The 20,431-nt window shown below is 45.4% G+C and overlaps 1 protein-coding gene across 1 annotated transcript in view; it reads right to left on the reverse strand.

Annotated features, from left to right (window-relative positions):
• Positions 1-12,183: 12,183 nt before the first annotated feature.
• The window catches only part of Non2 (upstream activation factor subunit spp27 homolog Non2), a 57,165-nt gene continuing 48,917 nt past the window's right edge, over positions 12,184-20,431 (reverse strand). Inside the window, exon 9 of the mRNA XM_065429966.1 lies at positions 12,184-13,120. Within this exon, the coding sequence (XP_065286038.1) occupies positions 13,053-13,120 (68 nt within the window). The 3' untranslated portion in view covers positions 12,184-13,052. The remainder of the gene's footprint in view (positions 13,121-20,431) is intronic.

Raw genomic sequence — 20,431 nt, forward strand, 5'->3', positions numbered from 1 at the left:
CGCCGTAGCTCAGTGGCTATGGCGCTGAGTCACTGAGTTCGAGGTCGCGAGTTCAATGTCCTCCACCGCCGAGATTGAAAAAAAAAAGAAATAGAAGGAAAGAAAAACACTTGTGTACTTATATTTAGGGTCACGTTAAAGAGCTCCACGTGCTCAAAATTAATCTGGAGTCCCTCACTTCGGCGTGCCTCATAATCAAATCGTGGTTTTGGCATGTAAAACCCCAGAATTTAATTTAACGCAAAACCTCGGGGTCTTTTTTTTTTATCGAAACTGATCGGCACGCGGCCCTCAGTGGACTCCGTTTTCCCGCTGTCATCAGCAACGACGCGCGCTTCTCTTCGAGGGCAAAGCTGCGACTCAGGGGCCCTCCAAGAAGCAAGGGGCCAAATGATACGTAACGCCTCCCGTGGTGTCACGTGAATGCTGGCACGGTGCCCCGGACAGCGCGAGCGCACATCGCAACCAACGCGCTGAATGTCAGTAGCGACTCGCGACCGAACCACCCCTTCTTCGAAGGAGGACGTACGACTGTTGTTAATTTCGGTCATGCATCATTACTCACCTCAATATGTGGTAGCGATAAACAGTTTCCCTGCTTGTTTCCTTCTTTTTTTCCCCCGTTGAAGGTGGCTTAGTAGCAGAGCACGCGTGCAAACGGTGAAACTACCTCACCGTCGCCAGTGCGGGCCGAGCTCGCGAGTCTGATAAACGATTTCAACAGCCAGTGCGAAAACACCCTAGTTTGAATGATAAAGAGGATATAGCACACTACTGTGTTTGAATGCATAGTGTCACCAATCACCTTTGCTTGCAGGTTTTACCCATAAAATTCTTCCCCCACCGGTCATATTTGACTTGCTTGTGCGATAAAATTACGACTCTCGTAAGCTCTATTTTTATGCAAAAGAGTACGCATTTGGGCTGGTTGGTTCATGATTACAGTTGTAAAAAACAGCACAGACAGAGGTTTGTTGCTGACTGTTGTGACTGTGGTTTACAAGATCCCTCTTTCATGCAAGCGTTTTTATATCGGCCAAACGGGGCGTTGCATCAACGACCGCATGCGTGAGCACTTCAACAAATTTCAAAAACGGGCAAAAGATAGTCAGTTGTCGCTACATTGCAATGAATGCGGCTGCAAGCCATCCTTCGAAGGTGTAACCTATCTGTCAAAATATCGTGATGACCGCGCACGCCTTATATCCGAAGCCTTCCACATTCACGTTAGTGGTGATGCATGTGTAAGCCTCCCGTCCATTTCTCTCCTTCCAAAGGAGATTGCCTTCTTGTCACACTAATTGCATTCCCCCTGCGCATGCCCTATCCTGTAGATTCTGTGGTTTCAGATAGCGGCGGAGCATATATATGCTGACTGACGGAATAAACACACTTTGGTTGTTAGTCAGCGCCGTTGTCTGTGTCCCTTCACTCGTCCCGTCGTTTAGCGCTGTTTTTATTGCTCTATTTTTATCATTCTTTAAGACAAGTGTGGCTGCTGATGTTTAATATATGTGAACTTTGGAACTGATCTCTTTGTATTTGTTTCTTGCTTGTGACATTTGCAACTTCTTTAGGCATGGTTAACAGGGCGTCCCAGCCAAAGGTAACCAATGTTTTAAAAGCGACGGAGTGTGCTAAGGGTCGGAGACTAACTCAGCGTTGAGAATCACGCGGCCTAATATGTGGTACATATTTTTTCGCTCTGCAAAGTCAGTCAATTAGTATAACTAATTACCTATACCTTTCCTAACCTTTTAAATATTGGCTTCACCAAGACAGTGCCAATACGAAAGTTGGGGGTCACGTTTAAAAATGGCCGTCTGAAGTGTTGCCAACAAATTACCGTTGATGGAGCTTCTTGCACACGCCTTTAAAGAAAGCCCTCGAAATACAGAAACGAGCGCGTGATAGCGCCACTATTTCAGCGCTCCCAAACGACCTATCAAGAAAGGAGATCCGCTTGTCTCTGCAGCGCTAGCTACTGCTGACGCGTCATGAAAAGCAAGCGGGCGCCGCTTCTGTAGGAAGCAAAGCCTGGCCCACATGGGGCCTTTTTGAACGCCAAAACGCACCTCGCGTGGCCTGTGCCGTTCCATTGCAGCGTCGTGGGCGTAAGAAGCGGGCGCGGGGAGTGCCTGTGATAGATAGCACCACTTGGGCGGCAGTGCCATGTGCGTTTCTCGCGCAAAAGAAGCTCCACGCGGGCCAGGCTTACATTGTGAGCGCAAAGAATAGAACAAAATGATTTTATTTCCCGATTGCAAAGATAGCAGCCAAGACATTGGGCTGCAAAACGTAAGATGAAATAAAACGTAAAAATGGACCGACGCGTTGTGGTAGTTAGCCGAAAACAATATACGAAGGAGCAACGGCATTTGGTTCTTCAGGTTCGCTGCTGTCTTGGGACAACAAGTTCACCACAGAAGCGGTAGCACGCGTCATGAAGGACATACGCTGTGTGTGTATGCGCTCCTCGAAATGAGTCTTCACGGGCGCCTCACGCGCTTCTTTGCTTTCAACTTTTCCACTCCCATCTGAAAAGGTCGGGCGTCGCTCTCGCCACGCGTCATTAAAGAAACAAATACAGGCTTTTGTACACAAAACAATACCTTTGTACATGAGGTCGCATAAATGTACACGTAACACTTTTAAAGCGAAGCTTTCTTTGCCTCTTCCTTCGACTTTCCCACTGCTGCTGCTGCTGCCTGGCACACGCTTGGAAGCGGTCGACCGTCAAATGAATACATCTGTGCCCGCCGCGGTAGCTTTGCGGCTATGGCATTGCTATACTGCGTACCATACATAACAGCCAACGCTGTGGAGGCTAGAGAGACTCCTTGCGGTGGCTTCGCTCGCACTTGTATACAGTTCGATGTTTTTTTGACCGCACTTGTGCCCAACTATTTATATAGACTCAATATTGAATGAAACAAATTTAAATCCTGAGAAATAAACGCAATACGCAAATCGTATACGGCTGCTAATGCCTCGTTTTAGATCATTTTTATTTTTGTTGCTCTTTCCGTGTTTTTCTTTTTTTTCTTTTCTTTTTTTTTTGCAACACGTCGCGAGAAGCCTCACGTGCATGCTCTTGCGAGCGAAGGCTCTTGACGCGCAACGAAGCACAAGACGGAACGCGCAGATTGATAAACGTTTCTTCACCGAACTTCTTGCGTAGCTTCCACAGCGTTGACTGCTATGTATGGAACGGAGTATAGAGGTCACGGTTTTAATCCCGACCGCGGCAGCCGCATTTCGACGGGGGCGAAATAGAAAACGCACGTGCACTTAGATTTTTTGGACACGTTAAAGAACATCACGGTGTCAAAATTAATCCGGAGTCCACCACAACGGCGTGCCTCATAATCCGATTGCGGTTTTGGCACGTACAGAACCATAATCAAATTCAAGTTTAATACTAATGCCACGATGCGATGTGCCATGTGAGGCAATGACAATGCTCAAGCAAACACCTCTTCCTGTATGTTCTGTGCAATACGCAAACAGCAGTGGTGCACGCAAGGTAACGTTTAACATCAACTCACCACTCTAGTGTTAGAAATTAAGCTTTCACCGTCAACATCACCGCTCATTATCGTCAATCAAAGCAACCAACACAGAAAGCTTCGCTTAAATCGATTCCCACAGTGCGTGAGATCTGCATTTATTTTTCTTCTTTTTTGACAGTAAAGCATGGCAGTATTAACAAACAGTGACTTCGTATTTAGACTGTCCGCGCTGCGCACAGCCCCAGCTCTCACGTGCGCCAACATCAAGTACTGAATGACACCTGAAGGAGACTGTTCCCCCCTTTTTTGCGTAATGGCCAAGCGCCAAGATGATACGCCAAGACGGCCGATTGTGCGGCGAGATGTGTTTACAGCGCGGAACGCAGGGGTAACGAGACCCGCACTTGGCTATAGAAGCGACCGTTGTAAACACGCCTGATATAACGCGCAATATCTACGCACCAGCGCGAATGACGGCCCCGTCGTGGCGGGCCGGACGATTGATGCTCTAAGGCACTTACTTATCATAAAGAAGCAAAAGCGTGCAGTTTGTTGTCAGGACTTCGGATAATTGCCGACATCGGAGTAGAGGGGTAGACGCGTGGGGGGTACACACTCACAGCACAATGACAAGAGATTATCACCTTGCAGGTCGGGTGATCCCTGAAATCTGGCCCAGAGCCCTCGGTGTGGAAAGAGTGAAATGGCGTTTTTGTCTGAGCGGGGCAGGGAGTGAAAGTGCTGACATGACGTTGTCAGATGCTCTGGAATTTTCCGCTGCCACCATCGCAAGGCGAGTGCGCCAAGAGCGATGTTTTGGCGCGCAGCGATAACATGCAAGAGATAAGAGAGGAAAAGGGAAACATGCCACCGCCAACTTTGATTTCTCGTGCGGTGGGAAAATGACCTACGCTGATCCCTCGAACAAAAGTCTTTCACGACAATCCTAAAAGTGGACTACCATGAGGTAAACTGTGAGCACGTCAGAGACAGGTCGAATTCACGCAGGTTTTCGTTCCTACAGGAGCCGTTAGCCATCGACCTTCGCTAATAATGCCGCCAACCAGCATCGCGATTGGCTGGCGTACTAACGTGCTCGAAGAACACTAAACAAAAACATAACTGTCGTCAAAAACAGTATTAACTCTTCGCGGATTCTATACCGAATTACTTTTGCAATTTGTTAACGTAACGTTCTTCCTCTAATTAATGGCTTGGCGGTTCCTGAAGCTTTGTCGCTCAATTTCGACTCGCCTTTCATAATAAAAAAATATATATATACGATTGAATAAACAGCCCATGCATAAAACCCGACTCAAGTTGGTAAAACTTGTTCACAAGGGCGCATATTCTCGGTCGATCGCTTTCAAGGATAGTTTCACTTTCGCGAGGTGACATGCGAAAATGCCAATTTATCGAAATTTGGGTGCACCTTAAAGGAACGCTAAAGAGAAACGTAACTTGAGCTGCATTAGTAAGGGCCGATGTACGCTCGAGCCGCCCATCGCCGCAAGCCGCACCGCACGCGTGCGGTCGCGCGAAATATTGCACGTATCAAACACTTGTGCACAAATTTCGGTTTACAATGTGTAAGGTATACACTGTGCACACAGTGTAAATGGTAATTTGTGCACAAGTGCTGGATACGAGCAATTTTTGAACGACCGAAAGTGTGCGGTGCGGCTTGCGGCGATGGGCGGCTCGAGCGTATATTGGCCCTAAATGATGTCCCTGCATAGAATGCCGATTAGAAGCCCACTGCGAGAGAAGCCTGAAAAGACGCGAGAACGAAAAGCGCCGGTGGCGACGCCGCCTTGCAGTTCCCGCACTAGCTCGCCGCGTCGCCCTGGATTTTGACGGCGCCTGCTCGAGCCAAGTTAAATTTTTATCGGTAAATATGGACCACACAGTATGCCAAAAAGCCAATGACTAGGCAAGTTGCAAGCACACTTACTGAGCCGCAACTGCCCGAATACGAAAAAAAAAAAAGATACTCTCAAGTAACTTACGTGGCGGACCTGCTCTGAGGTGTCGGCGCGAAATTCTAGAAGGGCAACTTGGACCTTTCTCCTCGAAAAATCAAACCATTAACGTGAAATTAACGAAAATAGTTCTTAAAGAATAAGAGAAACATGAAATCAGTTATGATTTTATTAATCTTAACTGATTTTATGTTTCTCTTTAGCAGCAGTAGTAACAACTTTATTTATCCTTTTTAAAGGAAATATGTTTCCCTTCAGAGTCGCTTTCAAATAAGATTCATATTGTACTTTTTGTGCGCAAACAAACAGGGACGAAGAATAAGGGCAACACAAGGACGAGCGCTTTCTAACCAAGCGCTCGTCCTTAGAAAGCGCTCGTCCTTGTGTTGCCCTTATTCTTCGTCCCTGTTTGTTTGCGCACAAAAAGTACAATATGAATATGTTCCAACTAGGCCGACTCGCAGTTATGCTTCAAATAAGATTTCGCAGTTGAATGTGCGGAGCACTATAGTGCGGCGTGCGTTATATTCCAGGCGTGGTCCCGACGCCCGGTTAACTGACGGACAACGCGATTCCACAAACCAGTTCCGTTGCAAAAATCTCGGTAACATTAAGCAGGAAACCACCCATGGCTCCTTGGTACCTTTCTATAGTAGCGCAGAACATTGTTACGTTCAAGTACGCGCTGCTTGCCGTCCACCGTATCCCCTAGCAACGCGAGCAAATCCAGCAAGCAGCGAACCACTCGGCGTTTCTTTTCCCTCGCCAAGCCACGGCATGGGGTTGCCGCCTCTATCGAGAAGGAAGAATGCAAGGAAAAAGGAAACCAAGAAGGAAACAAAAATGAAGGGACAGAAAATAAGAAAGACATATAAAGAAGAAATAAAAGAAGGAAAGACAAAGGGAAAAAAAACATTGAAAAAGAAAGAACTCCAAGACAGAAATAACGAACCGGCACCGACGTGGGAAGGAGGCGCGCTTTTTGCGACAAGTACTGTAGGCAAAAATAGAAGAAAAAAAAAACGAAAAGTAGATAAATGCGTTGCATAAAATTTCGCACACGTTAAGGTGTTCTTAATAGACCAGCGGGAAAAGCCGGCGGCCATAGACTTTACTCGTCGGTCTCTATCGAGCTTGCTGAGCGCCGTTTCCGTCGTACGCGGGGTTCTGTGGCGGCCAGAACGAACTTCCGTTTCGCGCACGCGTCTAACGAGACAAGCGCCAATCGCGGGTGGCCGCCGCAAACACATATCGGAGATGAGTGTCCGCTTGGACTAGAAGGAAGCTCCGGAGGAGGAAGCAACTCAATTGGAATAACTATACATAGAAATGAAAAATTTCCGGAAATTCTGAAGGCTTAAAGAAGAGAGAGAACAAAATACTTTTTTTTTCCGGAAATTTTGGAAAGACTGCAAAAATATCCTAAGCATATTGCATTCTTAGCATACGGAAGTAAAAATGCCAGCAGACGAGGGTACAGGCAAAGACTTGTTTTGAAAAGTTATGGCCAAGATGGTTGACATTATATAACAAATAACCCAGTTCTTCATTCGCTTGGAGATTATTGGTGCTTCCCGAATTCTCGTCAAGCGACCATGAAAGCTGTGCTCCTTTACTCTATGAGGGGGGCAGAGGCTGACGTACTATCTGCCACTTCTAGAAGTTGTTTTTCGGACTGCGGATGCAACGTGGTAAATTACGTGTTGCGAGTTTACCATGAAAAAATGTTTTGTCGAACGTGTGGGCGCCTCTAGACGCATATCATATTGACCGCAAATAAAGATGGGGACCGCGGGAGAGAACACATAAACAACGCGGGCGGTGTTGTTTGTGTGTTCGTTATTACCGCCCGTGTTTGTGTTCACTCCCGCTGTCCCCATTTTTATTTGCGGTCAATATGATATGCTGTAAACACCAACTAGGCCAAACTGAAGTTCTTCTGAAGCCTTTAGACGCACGGAAGGGTAGTAAAGGAGCAGCCATAAGCATATGCTCTTCTGCGACCCACAAAAACGTGTCAACAATTGTAGATGTATTCAACCACTTCCATTTTCTTTTTTAAACCTCAGAACCGTCCCGTAAACATGACTTCCCGAATTTCAAGTTTTCTTATCGTATTTGGACCGCTTTTGACGGCAGGCGAGTTCTCAAAACTCGTTAGGTTGAGCCTTATTCAAAATGCACAGTAAATTATAGTCCTTCCTTAATGAAAAACTCAACTATAGGTGCATGCAAACGCTGTATAAAAATCCGTGACGTCTTGATGAGCTAGCATGAGGAACTTCAAAGAAGCGCCGCAACCCGAGTTCCAGTTTTGGGTTTATTTTTTTCTTTTATTTTGCCTTGCTTCTCCTCACGGTAAAAGCTTCCTTCTTGCAATTTGTGAAGTGTGATGTACTAATACTGCCAAACAACAAACAATTTGCGCTAGTGCACCTTTAATAACAGTTGAAATCGCCAGCCTGACGTAAAATCTATAGTGAATTAAGCAATTTGTCCTAAGCAGCACCTCCAAATTCTTGCTCCAGAAGTGCATCATTTCCAGTTGGGCAGTCAGACAGCCTACAACTTTAGAATATGGCAGCATAAAGGCTTGCATCGAAATTGAGACCCAAAGAAAAGAAGGAACTTCTGTGGAGGATTTCCTTATTCGAATGAGGCAGAAAATCAGGTCAAGCTGCTCCATTGCAGAGAAGAGCTACTGGTGGAATAAGTTATAAAAATATAACGGTGATAAGGGAGGGTGTGCACTTCTGTGCCACTATAGGGTAAAAAACCAGATGGGACTACTACAGAATGGTGCGGCTTGCTTTGACATAAAGAAACACAAACACAGAATAGCTACTCAGAAATGCTGCACTGAATTGCCAACCTCTCGGCTCACGTGGTCAGTAGCACGGGTTAAAGCAACAGCAAATGGTGTTCTGTGTATAGACTCGAACATCCATCGACAGGCTAGACAAGGCATCCGATGTGGCTTTCAAAACAGATTTTTTCTCGATCATTACAAAAAAGAGTATTTCTAGGACTGTCCTTCCTGTAGTTTCTAATCCGCAACAGTTCGGATCCTATGTCCTGCAACATGCGACGCATGTCGAGGTTGCCTTTCCGAGTAACAAACGATGGAGATGCAGCACATCACCGCCATCAAAGATGTTACACAAACTGTATGAATCAACATGTCACCTGAATGATTATGCTCCCCAAGTGACATCAACCTAACTTCGCATGATTCACATCAATGCATTTCATTTTATTCGGTACATCTGGATTGCTATTTTCCCACATTTATTGTGCAGCACAAAGAAAAAAAAAGAAAAAAAAGGTTTTTCTCCCAAAAAAGTATTTTTTTTTTCCCGAGCCCTCACATCTCTAGGAATAACATAACACTTTCACGACAGTGAGCGGTTTCAGGAACTATGACTGAATCAGCTTGTGGCAATTTATCCGTTTGCAGTGTTAAACGCCCTATACTAACAAACGCTTGTAATGCAAGTTATAATGTGTTGATTTAGGGTGAATCTGAAAACCAGCAAATGGCGTGCCGATGCATGGGTCGAACCTGCTGCTGGCTCCATGCAGGAAAAATTGGTTGCAACGGTAGAAAAACCGATCACGTTGCAACACTAGGTCACGGACACCCGTTTGCTTCTGGCAAGTGCATCACAGAACCATTTCCGAGTCAAGCGCAAAAAAGGTGAAAAGGAAAACAAGTCTGACATATATTTCTGCAGTGGGGACAGAATTCCATGCAGACTTTAGTACCTCAAAAGAAATTGAAGCCCGAGATGCCATCTTACCACAGGCGTCAGAGCAATGGCATCCAGCGAGTCTCGGGTATCGTCCGCTGCAGCGCTTCCTTATCTACTGAACATGCTTCGAACGTGCCTCCGTGCCAAGAATACAATACAGAGAAATCTCTGTCGACAATGAAGTCCACATGTCAACCGAAAGAGTGGTTCTCCTGCCCACAGTATGCTTTTATGTTCTACTTACCCCATCTCTAAATTTTGGATGCGCAAACAGTGAAAATACATTTAAATTCGGCACAGGCTCCTGCTCACCTTTCCATAAAACAAGATTGGCTGTGGATTTACTCGGCCTTCGTTAGGCGGATATGGGAGCTGTCGCGTCGGAACTTTGGAAACTCCTGGGTGGTGTGAAGCTGTAGTCATTCACTAACTTACAGAGGGTGTCTTTTTTTCTTTTTTTTTTTCAGAACATACAGAATTTGAAAAAATCACTTGTGGCTGATAGGAAAATTCCAGAGATTGAGCTGGATTAATTTGAGATGGACATCACTTACACGAGAAATTGAAATGCATAATAGAGTAATTAACAAAAATCACTAATTCCTTTATGGCACATACTGCAATTTATGCATTGCAAGCGGTGAGTTTGCTAGATGTATCTGCTTGGAACAAATTTTCAGGATGTGTAGGGTCTCACTCATGTTCTTGGCACAAACCTGGGGTTTCTTAATGTGCACCCAATGCACGGTACACCAGCGTTTTATAGCGTCAGCATGCTTAGGGTTCTCAGTAACGCATTATTAATGCCTTCTTAATAATATATTAGTATGATATGCCAAGAGGTGTGTGCCGCTCTTCAATGACAAAAAAAAATCCTCTTTCTCCGACGTTGAGTGCAATCGAACCCACGTTACAAGGGTTCCTAGAAGGCTGTACCACAAATGCACTGGGCATATGCCGCTTTTCAATGAACGCCTTTCATGTGAGAACTTTGGCGAGCAGCTCTATGAATGGACTGGGTATTTGAAGCTCTTCAATGAACCGTTTGCCAGGTTGGGTCATTGAGTATGGGTCACAGAGTATGCAGCAAGCGAGGGAACAACCTTCAGCCTTCCCAAGCATTGGCGCATCATGCTTCACGTTCGGATCACGCGCGGACTTCTTGGCATTGTCACTAGGTGGCGCAGCATGTCCAGAGAGAAGCACAAGCTTGGCTGCCGCATGATGCATTTCTCAGCGTTTGCACGCACAGGCACGCCGTGCATGTCGGAGGCCATGCACCGGCTTCGCGGTGGCGGCGCTATACGGCGCTGAGTCTTCTTAGGCAAGCACGAAAGAGGAATTCTGCTACAGTCCGCCCACGTCACAATGTGGTTGCTACAGCTGGGGTTGAACTAGCGATCTCATGCCCAGCAACCAACACCATAGCCACTAAGCTACCGTAGCGGGTTGATCGATTTTCTACAACTTCAAGAATATGTGCTGGACTCCTTCAAAAAACCGCTGACATAACATTTTCTTTTTTTATTTTTACCTCAAAATAGCCACCGACTTTGGAATCACGATATGAACGCCCCCATTTCTCCAACGTGCAATAAATCATGAATTAGTTGACTCCCATTAATGCGTCCATTGCAAAATTTGGTTTAATTAACAAATGGCAGCAAAATTAACAAATTCAAGTAGTCTGCAATGCATTTTTCTTATTGCTTACAAAGCGCAACTTAACCAGCATGAGGCGAGCAGCAACGCCATGGTTAAATGGCTCAGCGTGACATAACACATAACAAGTGCCAACAGATTGCTACATGGGTGGAAGAAGAGTCGGCCACCACAAGGAAAAACTAAATGGATATAAAAGAGCTTCGTGCATGTGGAAGCACACATGTGACGAAGGGCGAGCAGCCACACGAAATGCGCGTGGAGTTCACGTGCTATCACTGATGCGTGGGCCACTGCAGTAGGTCGAAGCCGCATTGTGATCACCATGTCGAAAGCTTTAGACAACGGGATAATAGGGGAGAGAAGGTGACGACGAATTGCGCTGCGCATTCTGACAGAAGCTTAGAATAAAAAGAGCCTAAGAAACAGGTCAACGATGAGACAAAAACACTACCATCCTTGTCCCGTTTCTTGCACCGTTTTTTGTTCTTAGCATCATATGGAATGCGGAGAAGCGCAGAGCGAAAGCATGGATTATACGGAGTGCATGTCACTGTGCGGCTTGGCTGACCAGGCTGACCGGCACAACTTGTCAAAACAGCCTATGATGATGATAATTAATTGGCATCCCCTTCGAAATGGGGCGGTGACAGTGACCTAGCCTGCTTGATTTAATCAGGTAAGCTCCATCGTCAGCCTGCTGCCTGTGAGTAGCAGGACCCTCTTAGTGCATCGGTATGCTTAGGCTATAGATGTTTTTTATTCTAGCATTTTTGCATACATCTCCTTAAACTTCCTTCCTCATAACTCACTATCTATAGCACCGCTACCTACACCAAGAAGCCGCACTACATCTGTCGGCATTTTGAAACAGTCACCTTAAAGGAATACCGTAACAAAACTGTAGTTAGAGGGCCAATGGCTATCTGATTAAACTAAAGAATGCGAGATACAACACTTTTGTGTCCGCAGTCGTTTAAGTGGCAGCAAGTTTGTCATGTGGAAAAGCTGTTCACAGAGGCAGTGAACTTGTCGGTGCAAGCAATAAACCACCAGCCTTAATTTCAGGCTCTGTGCACAGGCTGCAAGAAAATAAGGCTTTCACGATGCAAAACTTCTGTGGGCAAGTGTAGACATTTTGTCTGTTGGGCTTCATGTCAGCCCCTAGCAATAGGCATTCTAGGTGTATGCCTCAGCTTCTCATCCTTTACACAAAATTAAGCTCCACTTGTAACCTGCAAGGTTAGTCCCTTTTGTTGGACAAATGAGCAAGAGCACTGGGAAAAACAGCGCCATTTGCAAGGCGCATTTTATTATGCTCCAAAAATGGTACATAGACCTCTGCTCTCCAAGAACAGTTGATAGTAACAGCATTTTGTCCAGATTCTAAAGGGCCATAAAAAATTTCCGGGAAACAATACATTTGACTTCTTTACAAAGCAACTATGTTGCATGACCAACATTGGAGCTCTCTCTCTCTCTCTCTCAAAAAAAAAAAGAAAAAGAAAGAAACCTATAATAATAAACACTCGAACAAAGCAAAATACTTTTGAACACTTGCACACAATATCCCAGCACAAACACGCAGACGTAGCACTACCATTAGAGCATTATTTAGCCAGCCATAACTTCAATCCATTACACTGGCTGTGCAATATGTTCCTGCTCTACTGTTTTTCAAGCAGCAATGATTGCATGTTGAGGAAAGGGCAGGAGTAAAATGAATAAAAAATAAAAAAAATTCATTACCCATGAAAGAAAATTACGTCATTCAAGAATTTTCAATGCTGCTGCCAGTGTGTGCAACAATGTTATAACTTGAAGTGATTATGGGAGGTGAATAATATTAACAAGACTGCAATGATGACTTCGAAGATGCGTGCTGTACGTCTGTACGTCAGAGTGGCGTACTTGAAGAAAATGTGCCCATTCTTTGTGGCAACTCTGAAGACCACAACAAGAACACAGAGTTGGTGAGCATGTTGTTTTTGCTCCGGCACTTGATAAACACTCAAAATGTCACACTGAGAGTGACACCAACAACAAAAATGGAAGATGGGCCAGATGGGACGAGGCAGGGGGAAGAGGGAAGCAAAAGCGCGTACTCCGCCAAGGCACATCGCCGTGCTTCCCCGATGGCCCATTTACTTGATGTCCTTGATGTGGTTCTTCAAGTACTTCATCATCCCGAACATGCGCACACGCTTCTGACCTGTGGTGCATGTACAAATGCAGGAATGAGCATGTTGGAAAAAGAGGTTGAAGGGAAGAATGCACAAAGAACAAAACAAATAATATACACACTGTTACCGACAAGTTAGCCACCGAAGTCACATCAGTTAATAACAAAACTATATTGTTCTATACCAATGAACCTCTAAGTGCAATGTCACAACATGACTTGGCCAAATGTGTATATACTGTTTGAAGCTAATAAACTTGGTGTAGTTCTGTGAATTAATGTACCAAGTCCCACCGATATTCGTTGTTTTGGTGTGTAGACGCAATTACATTAATGACATCATGACTAGCATGCCATAAGAGTATACTCATATTAAACATTGCACCTTGAGGATTTACAGTGTTAATGCCGTTCCCCATTTGTCATCACAAAAAGAATGAAACATAAGGTATTGAAGAGAAGGTGCCATAGCCAGAGTTAAATTTGGTGCTTTTACTTCATAAAACTGATCTTCCAAATGAGCTGCTGTGTCAGTCATCATAATCTCTCCTGCATCTAGGTACTGCCAAGCTGGTTGCAATCGGCATAATCACCTCCTTATAGACCAGCGAGCTCATAACGTATCTTACAAGAGAAAACTCCTGAAAGCCTTCAAAAATAGGGCAGCCATTGCTGTCATTGTTTAGGTTGCTGAAAGTTGCCAAAACAGTTACACCTTGCAACATATTTTCACACTATGGCATACAACTAAAATTACAATAATGAATGCATCATTCACCGAGTTGATTGTTGAAGGCATGAAAAGCCTGCTCTTGTATTGCCTGGATTGTTAAAGGGGCCCTGAACCATTTTTTATTGAAGTGGAGAAAGGCATTTGAAGTGTAAATAGGCTATTTCAGAAATACTTTGCTACAAAAAGTACTTCGATGCATTCAGCAGAAGCACAGTTATTGGCAATCAAACACTGGCTCTGCTGGGCTCCCATTCCTCATTCAATGCCTTGAACTGTGAAGGCTACGGCCCAGTGGGGCGTGCCCACAGCTAAATGTCACCGTGGCACCCAGTTCAAATTTCGTTTTGGATGTTAACGTAGATGCCACGACTTCCGCCTTTGGTGCCTACAGCAAGCTAAACATAAGCCAAACGCGGTTACCCTCAGCGAGCCGCAGTGTGCTCAGCCTGTGGACTCGTGGTGGCACCTACGCCATGTAGCCGACCACAGCTTGATGTCGGCTATCAGCCAATAGCAGCAGTCTAAGGGAATGATGAAACAGTGCGGTCTAGAAAAGAGTGAGGTCAGGGCCTTCCGTTGAAAACAGAGCGTTTGAAAGAAAGGTGGCTTCGCGATCTGTTTGCGAGCTCCACGCACTCCGTACGACAGCAAACCTTGGCTGAGATACTCACAGCAGCGTACACCACCCACAGACTATCCTTTTCACCAAGCCTGAGTTGTGGTTCAGGGCCCCTTTAAAGCATGGAACAGAAATTGCACTGCAACATGTGCCAATGAAAAAAGATCACACAAACAGTCACTCCATGTGGTGGTGAATAAATGAAGTTATGGGGTTTTACGTGCCAAAACCACGATATGATTATGAGGCACGCCATAGTGGGAGACTCCGGAAATTTAGACCACCTGGGGTGGTCTAAATTGAAGTGAGGTTTAGTGAAGTGAAGCATGTTTTTATCAGCTCCTAAACGTGCACCTAAAGCTAAGTACATGGGTGTTTTCGCACTTCGCCCCCATCGAAATATGGCCGCCGTGGCCCCATGTAGTGGTGACTGTGGTTACAGGCTTGCAATCTATACAAAAGCAACACTTGCTATTGAAGAGCTAGAACATGTACCAGCAGAGACATACTTAGTTAATGAAGGCACAACTGAGTGCCCTTTGACTTATTTCTCGCCTCATTTTTAAATGCTCTCAGTGACTTCATGACATATGTTTCCATGGATACCTTTGTTTTTCCAGCAATTTTATGAAACATATGAAGGTTCTATGGTATTTAGCTTGTTCCAGCAGTAGAAAACTGGTAGCACTGCTATGGAGATGGAATACCAAGAGCACAGCACTGCAGAGCAGAGCTGTAAACAAGGCACCTGCTTTCAAGACACAAATTATTGGTTTTGCCTGATGATTGCAAAAGAATGCAGAAAGTGAAGCAATCAAGAACTGGGCTATCTTTGTCCCTCATCTGAGCCACTATCTTCCATCCAAATGTAAAATTAGCAACATTCATTACATTTCGAAATGCCTGTTTCACAAACCATCAGCACTTGAGTCTACATATAAGATCCAGTATGACTATGGGGCCCCGTCCTGTAGATAACCATCTGTATTAGCAGCTTAGAACTGATGATTTGAATCACAATTGAAGGTCCCAGTCAGCATCCATAGATTACTATGGGTCTAAACTTTTGTTATTTCGACCCTGAAATTGCCCTTCACAAGATAATTAACTCTGCTGGTCAGCATGCACGTACCCGACTCCAGTAGCAGCAGCATCTGTCTTGGTGGTGCTGAACACTTCTAGGGTCAATATCATAAACATACAGCGCCGCGAACAAGACCAAAGTGGTTTACGCCATACATCTGCAGCACCGTTTGTTTGTTTGAAAAAAATGCCAATTTTTCAACTCTTTTTAGTCCAGCAAGTGCTGCCACCCTGTGTGGATACAAGGATTCTTTTTTTTCCCTCTGCAGTCTCTTGGTTTTCAATCCAAGATTTTTTTATAAGCGTTTAAGTGACTGCTCGCAGTGGTGCGCTTTGGCTTCATTTTGCAGGCTGTTTCCGTTCGTTGCACAGACGCTCGCTCGTCTGCTGCTCACAGGGGTGTGATTACATCTGTTTACAAGTGGGCGCTGGTATATCAAAACAATGCTACCATGCCTGAACTTCTTTTCTTGAGACTCTGCTCACAAAAACTGATTGGATTTAATTGGTGATGGAACAAAAGAGTACTGCAAGTTTCTGACTCTTTATATTTTTCTGATGGGTGCACAACCATAGAGTTTTCTTGCATGCACTCACATAGGTGGTTCGATTACACTATGGGCATGCACGCTGGTTGCTCTGCTGTGAGTGAGTTGTGCGGCGATTCCTCCAATGCAGACTACTACCCAAGGGCTGAAATCGAATACAGTCAACGACTGAATTTTCGGACGCCCAAATTTTTGGACATGCTTGATATTTTGGACGTCTTCGCGGCACCGCCACAAGCCCCATAGAATCAATGTATAAGGACATCTGAAGTTTTGGACGCTCGAACCCCCCGCCGACCAATTTTCCTGACTTTTTGATGCAACAGAAGGTCCTTTGGCTCCTCGCGCAGTGCCCTTGCGAAGGAAATCGACTTGCAGCCGAAGCATATCACTGCTTTGAACCACAACTAACCGAATCTAGCCGTCACACGCCGATTTGGTCTGGCCGCGCTGGCTATGTTCATCACTGCACTTCCGCCTCCGGCGGAGTTTCCAGAGCGGCGCCATTTAATTTGTTTGCGCAGGCCACGTTTTGGCTAGCATGGTGTGTGGTTGTGCTGTTGTGTCAAGTGTGCTCTGCGACGCTAGGCCTAGGTTAGGTGCTTCAACACTCGTCAGCGAACTCCACTGTTTGCAACTTGAGGATTTCGCTCTCCTTCGATGGCCTCCACTCCATCTTCGTCGTCCTCGCTGATGGCATCGAAGCACGGAAAGCAGTACCGTCGGTTAACGATGGAAAAGAAAGCCGCCATTATTAAGCAAGTCGTGAGCGGCCGATCGCAGGCTGACGTGAGCAAGGAGTTCGGCATTTCTAAGCAAACAGTTTCGGATTTCCTCAAGAACAAGGGCAAGATCTTAAAAGCGGTCGAAAAACCATCTGGTGCCCAAAAAAAGAATGCAAGCCAAGGCGTTCATCCAAAGCTTGAGGAAGCTCTCGTCGTGTGGCTTAATTTGATGATATCAAAGCGGTTGCCGGTCTCGGGCTGCATCTTGAAAGAAAAAGCGGAAACTCTCGCGGTTCAAATGGACATTGAGGATTTTAAATTTAGTGATGGATGGTTGAAGAACTTTAAACATCTGAACGACCTCAAGTTCAAGATGATGTGCGGTGAGAGCGGCGGCGTCGACAGTGCAGTTATTGAGCAGTACCGCAACGAAAAACTTCAGTCTTTGTTGCAGCAGTTCTCTGCTGGCAACGTTTTCAACTGCGACGAAACTGGTTTGTTTTTTAAGATGTTGCCGGAAAGAACGCTCGCTTTTGCTGGTGACCCATGCCATGGTGGCAAGCACAGTAAATAACGGCTGACCGTTCTTGTTGCCAGCAACATGTCTGGCAGCAAGAAGCTCCCCTTGTTAGTAATGAAGAAGTCAAAGAACTCGAGGTGCTTTAATGGGGCAACGCTGCCAGTGTTGTACAAAGCCAACAGAAAGGCATGGGTGACTCAGCAGTTGTTTGAAAGTTATGTCCGCAGGTTGGACAGGAAGTTCGAGCTTCAGAACAGACGTGTCGTGCTCTTCACTGACAACTGCGCCGCTCATGGTCACATCAAGAACTTGAAGGCTGTCCAGCTGGAATTCATGCCACCCAACACGACTGCAGTCCTCCAACCAATGGGCCAAGATGTCGTCCGAAATCTGAAACTTTTGTACCGTTCGCGGGTACTAAACAGCATGGTGCTGTGTGCGGAAAACGGCAAAGGCTACAACGTTGATCTTCGGTCTGCTGTTGGAATGCTTGCGGACACATGGAAGGCAGCGAGGCAAGCCACGATTCGCAACTGTTTTCGCCACGCGGGCTTCGTACTCGCCACAGAGGAACCAGACTCGCCCGAAAGCAACAACACGACTGACGCGCGCCCGCCCATGGACGACGTGATCAACGACCTCCGCTCTGCTGGGGGTTTCCATACTCACGGAAATAACTTTTGAACAGTTTATTGACGCTGACAACGAGCTCAACTTCTGTGCAGAACTTATTGACGAGGAACTGGTCCGTCAGGCTGTGGGGGATTCAGAAGGCTCCGATGTTGAAAATGAGGAGCCAATGCTTGCGCCGCCTACAAGCCCCGAGTTGATGCGAGCACTGTTGACTCTTTCATTGGTGTACAGTGCTGACATGACGCTTGCTCAGATCGAGGCAAATATGATCGCATGCAACCAAAACGCCATCTAAACAACAATCAACAAGTTCTTCAAGCCACTGCAGCAATAACACCGGCTGCCCGACGATGCACATGTACATAATAAACCGGTAGTCGGCTGCATACAGAGTTCTTGAACGCTTCTTTCTATGGCCACTTCACTGGTGCTTTGGCAGGGTTTCGGAAGCCTGGTACTTCGCCCTTTACCTCTAGATCCGAGAAAAAAAGAAAAAAGGTGAGTCTTTTTGCATGCATTCATTTTTTTTTTTCAGACTGCCGGAATTTTTGGATGTTTTTACGTTCCCTAGAGGGTCCGAAAGATCGGTCGTTGACTGTATACATATTTCAGTGTATCTACTTTTTTTAAAATTCTTATTATAAGTATCTGGGGAAGCCCACCTGTATTCATGAATAAACAATGCATGTTTACGAAAAAGATTCATTTCATGATCACTAAAAAAATTTCAATAAAAATCTTTCTAAATAGGTCAGTCTGAAGATTTAAATCTGAAGTAGAAAAGTCACTATGCCAAGTGCCAACTGCTCCACCACAAACTTCCCCAAGAACTTCACGACAAAGGTATGGCGATGTTCGCGTGAGATCCAATGATGAATGCAGCTAGAGACAGTGCCAAGAAGCGAAAGCAGTTTGCACTGCAAGACAAATTGGACATATTGCAGGAAATCGACGCAGGGAAAAAGCAAATCAATGTGTGCAGACAGCGTAGCATTGCCCTATCGACCGTCGCAACCATTTTGAAAGACCGAGACAAGATTGTCAAGGATCACCGGGAATTGCAACTCGCTCCTAAGAGGAAACTGCTGTGACTGGGAATCTTTCAAAATGTGGGCCAAGCTGTTCTCAGTGATTCAAAGATGCCAGACTGCAAAACGTTCCTGTGTCTGGCCCAATGTTTCAAGAAAAAGCCTACAAATTTGTAGATGCACTTGAAATAACTGGGTTCAACTCCAGTGCAGGTTGGCTTTTTCGTTTTCACCAAAGGAACGGAATAACTTGGCAGGTAGTTTCGGGCGAGGAAAAGGCTGCGGACAGGGAAGGCACGAATTCCTGGCGCAATGATCATTTTCTAGAGGTGGCTGAATCATACTCCGAAGACTATATTTTCAACGCGGATGAGACTGCATGTTTTTATGAGCTCCTGCCAGACTGGACAATGCACTTCAAAAGGTAGCAGTGCAAAGGAGGGAAGAAGTATCTTCGCGCAACAGTCCTGCTCTGCTGCAATGCAACAGGCTCACAAAGAAAATCAACCCGCTCGTCATCGGCAAGTACGCGAAGCCTCGCTGCATAAAAAACGTCATGTCACCGTACAACTACCGCACCAATATACGAGCCTGGATGACTAGAGAACTCTTTTCCGAGTGGCTCATCAAACTCGACGACCAAATGAGGAGGGATGACCGAAGAATTCTACTGGTTGTTGACAACTGCTCTGCTCACACTGTGAATGTTCACTTGACACACGTTCGCTTGAAGTTTCTGCCACCAAACAACACATCCTTGCTGCAATCCCTATACCAGGGCATTATAAGGGAAGTTTATTCTTTTCAAGGAAAAGAGGGGACCAGGACAAAAGGCGGTAAGGCCTGATGAGGCCTTACTGCCAACCCTACAGTTGGCAGTAATAATGTAACGGCCAAAAAAAAGATGTACATAAAAGGTGCGACAAGTATGTCAAAACAATGCTTCAATGCACACAGTGAAACTTAATTTACAGTAGACTCGCGATAATTCAAACTCTGATAATTCATACTTTCGGTTAATTCAAACAAAAATCAAATTTTTGGTTGGTTCGCCATGCTTTCAATGTATTTTAAGGCCGCTTAATTCAAACACCGCAATTCGGTTAATTCGTACTTTTTGCTTGTCCATACCGGAAAATTATCGGCTATCGTTGCCACCACTGGTGGAAAATCTGACTTCTTATATCACCACAACAGCGGAAAATGTTAAAATAAGCGCACTATGGCCTAAAAAAATAAAAGAAAGCGAACAAGAGCCTAACAAACAAACGTTCAAAACAAAAGCCTCCCGAAGGGCACATTGTTGCTCAACTTTCCGTGGCTTGCTAGCATGCTTGCTAGCCAGTTCAAAGCAGGAAGTTCGAAATTAAAACACATAGCCCTCAAAACTTGTGGAAATGACGACTGTCCACCTGCGTTTGTCAAAACGCTCAAAACTGACATAAAACCTGA

The sequence above is a fragment of the Dermacentor albipictus genome, chromosome 1 (genome assembly GCF_038994185.2).
Source record: "Dermacentor albipictus isolate Rhodes 1998 colony chromosome 1, USDA_Dalb.pri_finalv2, whole genome shotgun sequence".
Lineage (NCBI taxonomy): Eukaryota > Metazoa > Arthropoda > Arachnida > Ixodida > Ixodidae > Dermacentor > Dermacentor albipictus.